The sequence below is a fragment of the Camelina sativa genome, chromosome 15, assembly GCF_000633955.1.
Source record: "Camelina sativa cultivar DH55 chromosome 15, Cs, whole genome shotgun sequence".
NCBI classification, from domain to species: Eukaryota; Viridiplantae; Streptophyta; class Magnoliopsida; order Brassicales; family Brassicaceae; genus Camelina; species Camelina sativa.
In genome coordinates this window covers 5,900,487-5,912,300 of record NC_025699.1, presented here as the reverse complement: position 1 = coordinate 5,912,300, position 11,814 = coordinate 5,900,487, and the positions used below count along the sequence as shown (strand labels likewise).

At 37.0% G+C, this 11,814-nt stretch overlaps 3 protein-coding genes and 2 non-coding genes across 7 annotated transcripts in view; 2 read left to right on the top strand and 3 right to left on the bottom strand.

The window, feature by feature from the left end:
• LOC104745577 (high mobility group B protein 10-like) overlaps nucleotides 1-2,315 on the top strand; it is a 2,915-nt gene extending 600 nt beyond the window's left edge. The window contains exons 2-6 of the mRNA XM_010466864.2: nucleotides 568-646; nucleotides 746-908; nucleotides 1,011-1,058; nucleotides 1,485-1,861; nucleotides 1,953-2,315. Of these exons, the coding sequence (XP_010465166.1) occupies nucleotides 568-646; nucleotides 746-908; nucleotides 1,011-1,058; nucleotides 1,485-1,861; nucleotides 1,953-2,063 (778 nt within the window). The 3' untranslated portion in view covers nucleotides 2,064-2,315. The remainder of the gene's footprint in view (nucleotides 1-567; nucleotides 647-745; nucleotides 909-1,010; nucleotides 1,059-1,484; nucleotides 1,862-1,952) is intronic.
• Nucleotides 2,746-6,167, bottom strand: LOC104745576 (uncharacterized WD repeat-containing protein C2A9.03-like). 3 transcript variants are annotated; one of them, XM_010466862.2, is made up of 10 exons: nucleotides 6,148-6,167; nucleotides 5,325-5,496; nucleotides 5,026-5,193; nucleotides 4,846-4,932; nucleotides 4,566-4,700; nucleotides 4,375-4,485; nucleotides 4,196-4,287; nucleotides 4,001-4,106; nucleotides 3,709-3,795; nucleotides 2,746-3,614 (listed from the first exon to the last, which is right to left on the bottom strand). In XM_010466862.2, exons 2-10 carry the CDS (start codon nucleotides 5,463-5,465, stop codon nucleotides 3,201-3,203), a joined length of 1,341 nt encoding a protein of 446 aa, XP_010465164.1. In that variant the 5' UTR covers nucleotides 5,466-5,496; nucleotides 6,148-6,167; the 3' UTR covers nucleotides 2,746-3,200. The 3 variants fall into 3 exon arrangements, with proteins under 3 accessions (XP_010465164.1, XP_010465165.1, XP_010465163.1); XM_010466863.2 differs by lacking the exon at nucleotides 6,148-6,167 and adding an exon at nucleotides 5,856-6,111 and having other exon boundaries at nucleotides 5,334-5,496; XM_010466861.2 differs by lacking the exon at nucleotides 6,148-6,167 and adding an exon at nucleotides 5,856-6,110.
• TRNAD-GUC lies at nucleotides 7,865-7,936 on the bottom strand. Its single transcript has one exon. It is a non-coding gene; the product is annotated as a tRNA-Asp (tRNA).
• Nucleotides 8,011-8,082, bottom strand: TRNAD-GUC. Its single transcript has one exon. It is a non-coding gene; the product is annotated as a tRNA-Asp (tRNA).
• Nucleotides 8,731-11,814, top strand: part of LOC104748168 (proteasome activator subunit 4-like) — a 10,764-nt gene continuing 7,680 nt past the window's right edge. The window contains exons 1-9 of the mRNA XM_010469849.2: nucleotides 8,731-9,069; nucleotides 9,455-9,557; nucleotides 9,676-9,788; nucleotides 9,935-10,057; nucleotides 10,653-10,754; nucleotides 10,853-11,018; nucleotides 11,323-11,439; nucleotides 11,532-11,599; nucleotides 11,689-11,790. Of these exons, the coding sequence (XP_010468151.1) occupies nucleotides 8,909-9,069; nucleotides 9,455-9,557; nucleotides 9,676-9,788; nucleotides 9,935-10,057; nucleotides 10,653-10,754; nucleotides 10,853-11,018; nucleotides 11,323-11,439; nucleotides 11,532-11,599; nucleotides 11,689-11,790 (1,055 nt within the window). The 5' untranslated portion in view covers nucleotides 8,731-8,908. The remainder of the gene's footprint in view (nucleotides 9,070-9,454; nucleotides 9,558-9,675; nucleotides 9,789-9,934; nucleotides 10,058-10,652; nucleotides 10,755-10,852; nucleotides 11,019-11,322; nucleotides 11,440-11,531; nucleotides 11,600-11,688; nucleotides 11,791-11,814) is intronic.

The following is an 11,814-nucleotide window of genomic DNA, read 5'->3' as shown; positions in this document are numbered from 1 at the left end:
TTTGAAGTGGGTTTTTTTTTTTTTTTTTTTTGCTTTCTCGTTTTGTGTGTTTTTGGGTTTTGTGAGACTGTCGCGTTCAGTTCAAGATTGTTTTCAGGTTCTGGGTATTCTATTTGTCTCGTCGTGTCGATTGAAATTGAATGGTGTTTCTTTGTTGTTCTGTGGTTATAGGATTTATATTAGAAGATATATGCAATTATGGTTTGTAATTTACTCTTTGAGATTAATTAGGGTTATAGATTTAAGGGCTGAGTTGTTGATATTTTGCTTGCTAAGATTGAAGCAAAAAGCATTAGATTTTTGTGTTTAGTGCAATGATGGTAAATGTCAATTAGGGTTTTAATAGGAATCTGGATTGGTGAAGTTTGTGTTTCGTTAATGCAGTGAGTGTGTTGTGTTATGTGTATCGCCTGTTGAATTAGGTTTATTATCAAACTGGATTTGGTATTTACTAATCACGATATTGTAATTATGATCTATAAACGAGTTTAGGCTTTTATGTGTTGATTTATCTTTGGTTTCCATTAACTGAAAGATTGGTGAAATATGTTTTCTGTCTGTGTAAAGGGTTCCTACTGTGGGAGGAAACACTCTTGATCTGCATCGGCTTTTCATCGAGGTGACATCTCGAGGTGGCATCGAAAGGGTAGGAGGAGTTCATGTTGCCACTAATCATACGGTTTGGAGATTATTTTTGTTTTTGTTGAGAATTGAAATGTTTGTTTTTTTTGTTTGGTTACTCTAGGTGATTAAGGATAGGAAATGGAAAGAAGTGATTGGTGCATTCAGTTTTCCTACGACGATAACAAGTGCATCGTTTGTCTTGAGGAAGTATTATCTCAAGTTTCTCTTTCAGCTGGAACATGTGTATTACCTTGGAAAACCAGTCTCTTCAATCCAATCAACAGGTCTATTTCTCAAACACTTGAAAAGTTCTTATCGTTGTCGTGCCTTTTCTTTCATTTATATTTGACATGCTGAGATAACCCTAAATTCTTATTCTTTTTTAGATGAAGCAATGAAGAACCTTGCCAGTGACTCTCCAAACCCTGAGGAAGGTATAAGAAACGTTTCTCTAACTTTGTGGCTTTTGTTTTCTTCCCTTCATATCCCTTGTCCAATGCATCAGCTTGTAGAATGTTGTATTTAGTATTCTGTCCATTGAATAGAGTTCACGATAGCTTCTTTGTAAACAAGTCATAGTCTGATTTGCTTTTAATTCCATATTCGGGTTCATTAGTTTTCTCACGGGTTAATTCATCCTGAGTTAACGTGTCCCAAATATGGCGCCATGGCCAAGCTCTCTTAGTTTCATTCCTTTTTAGTTGTATCAGCTTCTAATCCATTTGGTGAATATAAGCCGCAAAATAAATACACTTGTCTTTCCTTTGATTCCATTCCTTATCTGTGTAAGAAGATTACCGCATAGATTCGCCACGTGTGTCTGTCTAGTTAAATGTTTACGTATGTTATGGGACGTGCAGGTATTGATGAACCACAAGTTGGGTATGAGATTTATGGATGCATTGACGGGAAGTTTGATAACGGCTATCTGGTGACGTTTAAAATTGGTACCCAAGAGCTGAAAGGTGTGCTTTACCACATGCCTCAAACGCCAAGGCAGCCCCAACAAATCATGGAAACACCTTCAGCCATTGTACCATCATCACAACGCCGGCACAGGAAGAAAGCAAAGTTGGCTGTAGTCGACTCTCAGAAGCCCAAGTGCCACAGGAGTGGCTACAACTTCTTCTTTGCTGAGCAGTACGCTAGGCTGAAACCTGAGTACCAAGGACAAGAACGAACCATCACCAAGAAAATAGGACACATGTGGAGCAATCTCACTGAATCTGAGAAACAGGTGTCCGATCGAATCATCATTAAATCAAATACATATTTTATTATTATTATTAAAACCAATGTTTTGATCGCAAGTCTGATCGCCGTTACAGGTTTATCAAGACAAAGGAGTGAAGGATGTGGAGAGGTACAGAAGCGAGATGTTGGAATACAAATCTGCACATGACTCAGGAGCTGCTGCTGCTTTTACAGTGGCTCAGTAGTGTCTCTCCCTTTTGTTGTCACCTGTGTTTGTTGTTGTAACATTATCTCTTTTTCGTCAGAGAACTTGTTTAATTTTACCTTGAATGTTATGTTTTTGATCATCTGCAGAATTTGCCATGTCTATGGTTATAGGGTTTAGTGAAGAGGTTACTAACTGCAGACTTGTGTCTTTCTGTAGTTGTTATAGTAAGGGCCATTTTGTAGTGTTACCGGCATAGCCATATATATCCAGGGAGACCAAGTTCTATGTTTTGACTTTTGACATAAAACTCAACTCAATATTTATATTCTCATGTTTATGTATACACAAACAGTTACCAATTACAATCAGCCAAAGAAGTTGGGATCGTAACCATTGCTAGAAGTAGCTAAGATGTAGTAAGCGACGATGTGTCCGATTGATCCCCAAGCGAGAACATCCACAATGTTGAATCCAACTGGATCGTTCGATTTCAGCAGACTCACGTATTCTTTAGCTCGATCATCTCCGGCTTCATAGTGAGTTTTCCCGTTCTGCTCAGGGCAACCCCTATTTTGCCAAGTTTTGCTTTGGAAGTTTGAAGAAGACGAATCGGCCTAGGAAGAGTGAGTCCTGAGCTGAGGCTGATCACGACGGAGAGGGATTGAGTGATAGCCGTAAACAGCAGAAATGTAAAGAAACAAAGATTACTTGTAGTCGAATTCTAACGAACAGGGATTATTATTATTATTATTATAGTTTAATTAAGCATCTCCATATTCTAAACTCAGAACAGGATTCAAACACTCGAGTTCCTACAACAACCACAAATACAAGGAACAAAAACAAAAGACTCACAAGCCACCAAACAGAACAGCAACGATCCTTGTATCCCAAACCGACTTTGAACATGATGAATCCAGCTGTAGCACCACCATCAAGTCCTAATCCAGACTGTGCCACCACTGAACCATCCCTTTTTGTACACATCTTCGAAACCGAGCTTGAATAAGGAAGCAACACACCAGCCGGAAAAATGTAACAAAAGACACTAACTACTAGCATTTGCACAACACATCATTTACACCTTCAAGAGATCCATTATGTCGTCTTCACTGGTTGCTGTATGAGCTCTCTTTTATTCCTTGGAGAGGGTTGTGTATACTTCTTTTTGTGCTTAAAGAAACGAATCAAGGTAGGAATAGTTCCTGCGCCGACCAAACTCAAGGAGGCTACCATAAGTGCGGTCCCATACCCCAATAAAGAGCGCCTCTGTGTCAGGGCTGAAAGATATTCCAGAGATCTCCCCAAAGAAGTCGATTTCCTGCTCTGTTTCATACCCGTTTGAGACATCATAGACATGTACGAAGTCAGCCGGTTCAGCCATGGCCATGTACTTTCCATCAGATGTGTAGCGGATTGACCGGATTGCTCCCAGGTTACCCTTCAAGACAGCAACGGATTGAGATAGATTACGGATGTCCCAGACACGGCAAGTCTTGTCCTGGTTTCCCGTTGAGAAAGTGACTCCGTCTGGATGCCATGCCGAGGCAAAGGAAAAGTCCACATGCCCTGATAGTGTTTCCAACGTCTGCAGAGGAAATTCCCAAGAATTGACATTATAAAGCATATGCATGGTGACAAGCCATTTTCATACGCTTATATCCAGGACCACAAATATGTACCTTTCCTGTGTTGGGATCTACTATAAGGCCCTCTGGGTTGTCTCCAACAATAGCCAGTAATTTACCGTTAGGACTCAAAGATGCGTGCTGTATCAACAAATTGAAAACAAAAGAATACCATTTTTGTTAAATGATTCGAGACACATATACATTTATCACTTGGATTTGGTTAATTGGATAATAAATGGGGTTATAAAAGCCTAACTGTAACTCATGCTATTTGCCGCAAGTCTAAGTGATCACGAGTTATGCTAAATCCAAAGCAAAACCGAGAAAGAAGCAAGGACTTTACATTCACAGGCCAAGGAAAACGAAAATGCTTAACAAGCTGGTATCTCTCCATGTCAAAGTCTCTAACACCGCAGTCATTATTTGAGGCAGTAAAGTGAAGTGCACCACTGGCATCAGAGAACAAAAACTAAGTTAGATAGAAGCAGTGACTCTAACAACTTTCTGTGGATCCTTTCAGCAAAAGACAATCACAAACCTGGGTTTGTTGTAGATCTCAATAGCGTTGGTTATAGCATTATCATCGTAAGTCGTACGAGAGCAAAAGCTGACACCCGGTCTATCAAGGTGCTGAACCAATATGGAAACAGATAGGCTTATTAATGAAAATGCACGTTCCTAATGTGATAATCCCGTAATAAATATATCTAGACTTACCTTGCAAATAAGTTCTCCTTGAAACCCACCAGCAACTAGAAAGTCATCTTTTACTGCAAGTGTACTCACTTGAGTCTGCGTAAATCCTTCCAGCAAACTTCCAGGATGTTTCTAAATGCAGCAAAAAACAGTTCAGGACCCCCATATAGTTACATTAAAGTAAAACTTTCTACATTATGGCAAAAACTAACCTCGGATGGTGCAACATGACCACGAACATTGAGAACTTCATTCTTTCCGGACGTTAGAGAAGAATAATGTGTAACCAGGAAATTCGACATAAGATAAACGTCGTGCTTAGAAGTTGCCCATACCAGATTCCTCAACTATGACACAGTAAAAATTCTAGATCAGATAGAGAGTTTTAGTAATAGACAAATGTTATCTCGACAATATAAAAACCAAAATCACAAAGAAAAATACGATCAACTAGTCCAAATTAGCAAACTCTCAAACAAATTAAAAAAAAACCTGGAAATGAAGTATAGTAGATTTAATAGATCTTGAGTTCCTCCAGAAGTCATAAAAGAGTCCCCCTTTCTGTGTGACCTTGCAAACCTGAAACCATACGATAAAATAATGTTATTTAAGTAAATTCACCCACCTGAACACTAACAACAATGGAGGATCTAGAGAATATAAACCCTTAACCTTTTCAGAGGATTCCCCAGAGTTAGGGACATTTTCATAATTCTTATACTGCTCTAATCTAGTTTGTCTGTATTTCTCTCTAGAAATACTAAGCCTGTCCCAAGGAATCCCCTGGATATCTTTCCCTTTCCGAGCTTGCTCCGCCGAGGTATCAGCAACTTTAGTATTCTGAAACCAATTAACACAAAAATTACAACATATAGGTAAACTGAACAAGAAAATATTATAATCAAAGTAGCATAGCCAACAAAAACAGATAAAAGCCAAAGCCATGATCAGGCATATATATATATAGTTACAGAATCAACTTCATCAACATCAGAATCTGAGGCAGCAAGATCATCGCCACGAAACTCCTCATCCATATCATCTTCAACATCTTCCATCTCATCATCTACGTCTTCCATGTACTCAGCATCATCTCCTCGATAATTGGACATTTTTTCTTTTGGTAATTAAAATTACAGGCACCTGCATAATAAACAAAACACAACCATATAACTAAATCCACCATATAAAGAAACACTAAATTCCTTACTCAAAAACAGCTTAAGAGTTAAATAATACACATTAACAAAAAAAAACCAAAACAGAAGAAAACATTAAAACATGCAACTCTCACTAGGCTAATTCAATTCAAATGATTCGATGTATAATTGAGGGACAAAAAAAAGGGGTTAATAACCTATATAAACCAAAGCGGACGAAATTGGAAAAAAGAAGGAGAAAACTCAATTAATTCAGAAACCCTAACAACCACAACATCAAAATTAGGCAGTGAAGAAAAGGACTACAAAAATATTAGATCAAAAGGTGGAGGGGGAACAAACCCTAGGATTAGTAGGAATCAGAACGAAAATGAAATCTCTGTTTTACGATCCAGATACGAGAAATTTCAGCAAATAATCCTGAGATATAGTGATAATTTTGGAAGTCACGTGAAATAATATATCTGAAGAGGTAGAGCGACGGGATCGGCCGCCAGAGAACAGAAACAAAAAAAAAAAAAAGTGAAAACGGGAAGAGAGAGAGAGAGAGATAGGAACAGCAACAAATTTTATCTTTTCCCCTTTCACAGAAGAAGAAGAAGAAGAAGAAGAAGAGCCAATTAAACAAACTTACATGAGTGGGAAAGAGACGGTCCGTTTTTTTTCTTTTTTTTTTTCCTTTACTAGATTTGATTAATTTTTTTTTTTTTAGTAATTGTATATATATCTACATGATTGTTTGGGATTAAATATTAATTAACCATATCTAGCTAAAAAATTCTATATAGTATATACTGTATATGCCATTTATTTTAGACATATTCACCCCTGAGAAGATACGAGAAAAGATGAAAGTTTTTGGTTATATGAGGATAGGTTTCTCTTTCTTCTCTTCTATAAGAGATTTTTTTGTTTAACATTATCTTGGGAACACAGACACACACAGTCACACTACTTAATTATTATGATATCAAAAAATATCACGACCTCGTGTTTTATGGTCCCATCCAAAAATACGATATTTTTACACTCATTTTAAGACTCCAAATTCTGAGGCACAAATTCTATCTCTCTATATGATATGAATACTAGTACTAGATAGTTTTATTCAGAGATGCAACTTCGAGAAAATTAACTTACAATAAGAATGTTTAGTTTGGCTGTGAAGTGTGAATCATGAAAGTATGTATTTTTACATAATCTTTAGATGAGAAAACTACCGATCGTAAGCGATCCAACCCTAGTTTCACAATTGTATATCATCATCAAGTGGATCGTTCGTAGATTTTCCCAACAATAGCAAAAAACTAACATGTGTTTGGCATGTTTCCTCTCTTGTGTATGTATGAGATATTAATTAATGAAGATGGTTCTGTATATGTATTTTTGACTATTACTCGGTTTTGCATATTAGGAAAATTAGGTTAATTAGGTTTAGCATTCAGTACCTCTCTATATAAACATGAATATATCATCACCTTCAGTCGTCTATGATAAACATGATTATCATTATGGGAGGTTATCTATAAATTTTTCAGTCTTTATCTCTCATCACTCTTATCATATGGTCGGACATGCTTATATTTTGAGTATTGAGACTCTTGACCACCTAACAGAAAAGATTTTAATTTATGCACACAAATTTACATTAGCATTTAAGAGGACTCTGCCTGCACCATCTAATGCTGCTTCATTATCCTAACCTTGTGTTTAGAGATTCAACAAATGCACAAGACGATATGGTTCATGTTATTTTAGACTCCCTGAGATATACTTATACAAAAGATCAATGCTTTATTTATCATGCATCTTCGTTTTCTCGAGAATTTTTTTTTTAAAAAGAAAAAAAAAACTCAACACACTTAATTAATTATTTATGGAGAGAGTCCATCATCGGTGGTTTCCCTTTCATCACAGAAATTGCAGTAGGTTTTGCTCTTTCACATAACCGTGTAACTTTCTCTAGCTCATAAAGGCATGAATGTATCACTACATGCTCTATAGCATTGTAAGCTTTGTACGAGTTTGTAAGTGGTTATTCACATTTTGTGTTGGATTTGAAGGAAAATTCGCTCATGTACTTTTTTTTGCTAGATGTGAAAGCATATCAGGAAAAATGTAATATCATGTGATATATTCCGCAAGTAAAAGTTATTATAATAAACCACAGAAATTAAATTACTAATGGAAAAAGCCAAAAATCTTCGTAACTGATGAATGAAATTTCTGTCTGGTTTTGTTTGGGCCTTTAGTAATTATTGGTATGGGTCATATAAATAGGCCTTTAAGTCTTGATTCCAGACACACAAAAGAAAGGCCTGTTGTGGTCACACAAAATTGGAAAAATAATTCGCCGTTGCCGGGGATCGAACCCGGGTCACCCGCGTGACAGGCGGGAATACTTACCACTATACTACAACGACTTTGTTGCTATTCAAAACAAAAAATATTATAAGTATAAAATCTTCAAAATATAAGGAACAAAAAAAGTTAAAATCGCCGTTGCCGGGGATCGAACCCGGGTCACCCGCGTGACAGGCGGGAATACTTACCACTATACTACAACGACCTTGTTGTTTGCTTAGTCCCTTAAACTAATCTAGAATTCAATACCAATACAAATTAAACTTCAACTGGGAGTATCTTAGTGATAATTAGTCATTTAATAACTTTTTAGTCAGTTATTTAGAACGTGGAATCTTATCAGTTATCACAGCTCCGACCTAACAAAAAAAAGAAAAGAAAACTGCAATGTGAATGTCGTCATCATACATGCAATGTATAAAAATTCGATGAACAATAGCTGCATATAATTCCACCTGTTGACAACAAAATATCCATCTATGCGTATGTGTCACCGTACCACGGTCAGAATTTAATTCACAATTTATTGGCCAGAGAAGATTTACTTGTGTGGACAGTAATGCGTTCCAGCTTAGAAAACAAAATGTTGTACGTACGTAACTAGTAGGGCACAAGTAAAAAAACTTCAAAACCTATGGGAGTAAATAAAATTATAGGTAAAACTTACGGGGCCAATTTGAAATACTTATTAGTCGGTTTCCGTAAATTGGTAATTATTGGTATAATACATACCTGCCGCACCTGTTGCCGGTAGCCAGTCAACGGTAAAGTCAATAAGATAATTAATTTAATTAATTTGTTTCACCAAGCTGTATTTCATTTTCTATCATATTGTGTGTGTGAATTGTGTTCATTGTCCTTTTCCTTGGATATGATTTTTCTTGCTTGGAAAGAAAACAAGAGAAGAAAAAAAAACTGAGAAAAGCAAACGCAGCTATATAATAAATTCAGAGTCCGAGAGAGAAGAGAACTACAATCAAATCAAATCTGCAGAGAAAAATTGAAGAAGGGAGAGAGACTGAGAAGAAGAGATGCATCTGTATAATGAATGGTTACCGCCGCCTGTAGCGGAGGAGACGAAGAAGGAGAAAGAGTCCTTCGCTCGTGTCGTCCGTAGCGTCAAGGAGTTGCACCGACCTGATGATCCTGAGTCTGTTTACGCCACTCTTAAATGGATCTCCGTTATTGAACTGTGAGTTCTCGATTTCGCGGTTTGATTGCAAAAAACCCTCGTTCAATTTTTTTTTTCTTCGTTCGAATTGCTTGCTTCTTATTGCGATTTGAAGATGTGGATGATGAATTTAAGAGACGATTAGCTCAGTTTACAATCGATTCAGTATATCGAAATTTTGTTTGCTGGGGTTTTAGGTGTTCGCAATACACGACTAAGACTGAGTTAAATGAACAGTGTGTTAGGTGTTCCAGTTAATTTCTGGTTATCTCTCTATGTAGCTGGGATTGATTGTGTAGTAGCTTGCATCATGTTGTTTTTCAATTTGTAAGTTGGGCATACTTGGTTCTTATGATGCTGTACTTGGCTATTGTCTGATGACGTTTTTTTTTAATACATTTTGCAGCTTTGTTAGAGCGAAAAGTGAATTGTCCGTGGAAGATGTTACTGACCTCGTGGAAATTGGCTTACAAATTTTTCATTCATCTGAGAATAAGTTGTATGCACAGGTTCGAAAACTAATACCTGAATAATCTCAATAGTTACCTACCCGTTTCCTCATATACCTTTTGCTTTTTTCCACTATATTATGCTTACCTTTTTGAGTGATTGTTTCTGGTACAATAGGTTAGATGGGGTAATGTTTTAGTCAGACTGATCAACAAGTATCGTAAGAAGCTGTCTTTGAAAGTTCCGTGGATGCCCTTGTATGATACCTTGATTCATGCACATTTCAGCAGGTTAGTCCTCTTTAATTATCTGGCAGGCATAGTTTATGGGTCATTTTTTCCTAAATACTCATGGAGGGACTTAATTTTTCTAGCTCCGTTTTTGATGTCTTGGTTTTGTTTCATGTTTAATGTTTTCAAATTTGTATCATCTGAAGGAGCCCGGGTCCTGAAGGTTGGAGATTGAGACAACGACACTTTGGGGCTGTTACTTCTCTCATTCGTTCCTGTAGGAGATTTTTTCCACAAGGGGCTGCATCGGAGATATGGTCCGAATTCATGTAAGTTGTTGGCACGGGATCTTTAAATTCATCATGGTAGTGCTATTACTTCTACAAATGCGTTAGTGTATCTAGTATTGTCAAAGAGCATTATTACGACACTATCATGATCCTGTCTGTTTTATCTTGCATTCCTATATGTGAAAGTTGAAACCACTCTGTTATATTGCTGCATTGGACAAAGAGTTGGGAGAAGGGGGGAAAAGTACTGTAGGAATCATCATGTTCATTATATGTAGATCTCTTATGAGGTTACAAATCTTTTCCCTATGGCCGTCATATTTCTCACCAGTTCACTCCTGTATACCACGTTCCTATGATGGCACGTCAGTCTCTGTGAATCAATGCGTAAAGCATCATATCAAAAACTTACTATTAGGATACCTGTATAGATGTCTTCGCTTAATGAAGGTTGCAGTTCCGAGCAAGTCAAAAGTCGTGCCTTCACTAGTAGGGGAAAATGATTAATTCAAGCTTTTCAGTAGAATCATTACAGAAAATACGATATTTGAGTTAGACAATTTAAGACTATGGCTGTAATTAGAGTATATTAGATGCTATAGTGTGCTCACCTTTTTCTTCTACGCACATTCAGGTCTCTTTTGGAGAACCCTTGGCATAATTCCTCGTTTGAGGGCTCTGGCTTCGTGGCATTGTTTCTTCCTACGAACCCCGAAAATCAGGAGTTCTTCTCTGAGTAAGGACAAACTCTTGTTTTGGTAACCGGTGATATCTCTGGTTTTTTTCACATCTTAACGAAGGAATTACTTTGTTTTTCTTCTTCTGACCTTGTAGAAAATGGATAAAAAACTGTCTAGAGCTCTGGGATTCCATACCAAATTGTCAATTTTGGAATAGTCAGTGGACTGCTGTGCTAGCTCGTGTGATAAAAAACTGCAGCTTTATCGACTGGGAGTCCTACTTTCCCATGCTTTTCAGTAGATTCTTGAATATGTTTGAGGTGCGTGAAGTTTTCCTGGTGTTGCTAGTGATTTTTAAGTCTTTAGAATTCCAACCTAAATGTCAAAAAATCTTGGCTTCTGTTTTATTTTGGAAAACTATATATTTTTTCTCTCACGGAATGTCTGGACAACTGAACTGGAAGATAGAAAATTGGTATGCTTGAAAGCAGCTGGGCATGTATAGTCGTATTAATGGCAAAATTTAAATGAGATTCAGATGCTTCTGTCCTGCCTCCTGTCATCTTCCAGATTCTGTATTACCTTTTCTTCCATACACCGGATTCTTATTTGATTCAGTTTTAGGTTCCTGTTGCAAATGGAAGTGGATCATATCCTTTTTCAGTTGATGTTCCCAGAAACACGAGATTCTTGTTCTCTAACAGGACTAATACTCCATCAAAATCAATTGCACAATCTATTGTAAGTTATTGTACATTTTGATTTTACTGCATTTCTCTGCTGTATCTGACTAATAGATCTTAATGGGATGAATTTTCTGGCTTCTGTTTCAGGTATACTTTCTGAAACCTGGAAGTTTGGCACATGAGCAGTTCAAGAAATTGGTCAACCTCTTAGAACAGTTTGTTGACTTAAACCTATAACGCTCTTTTGTTTATTTATTTCGTAAACTGCAAAGTTACAACTGTTCTCTCTATTGTTTAAATGTAGATATTATCATCCGTCTAATGGTGGCCGTTGGACTTATTCCTTGGAACGGTTTTTGCTCCACCTGGTGATAGCATTCCAAAAGCGTTTACAGCGTGAGCAGCAGTAAGAATACAACAATATCACCAT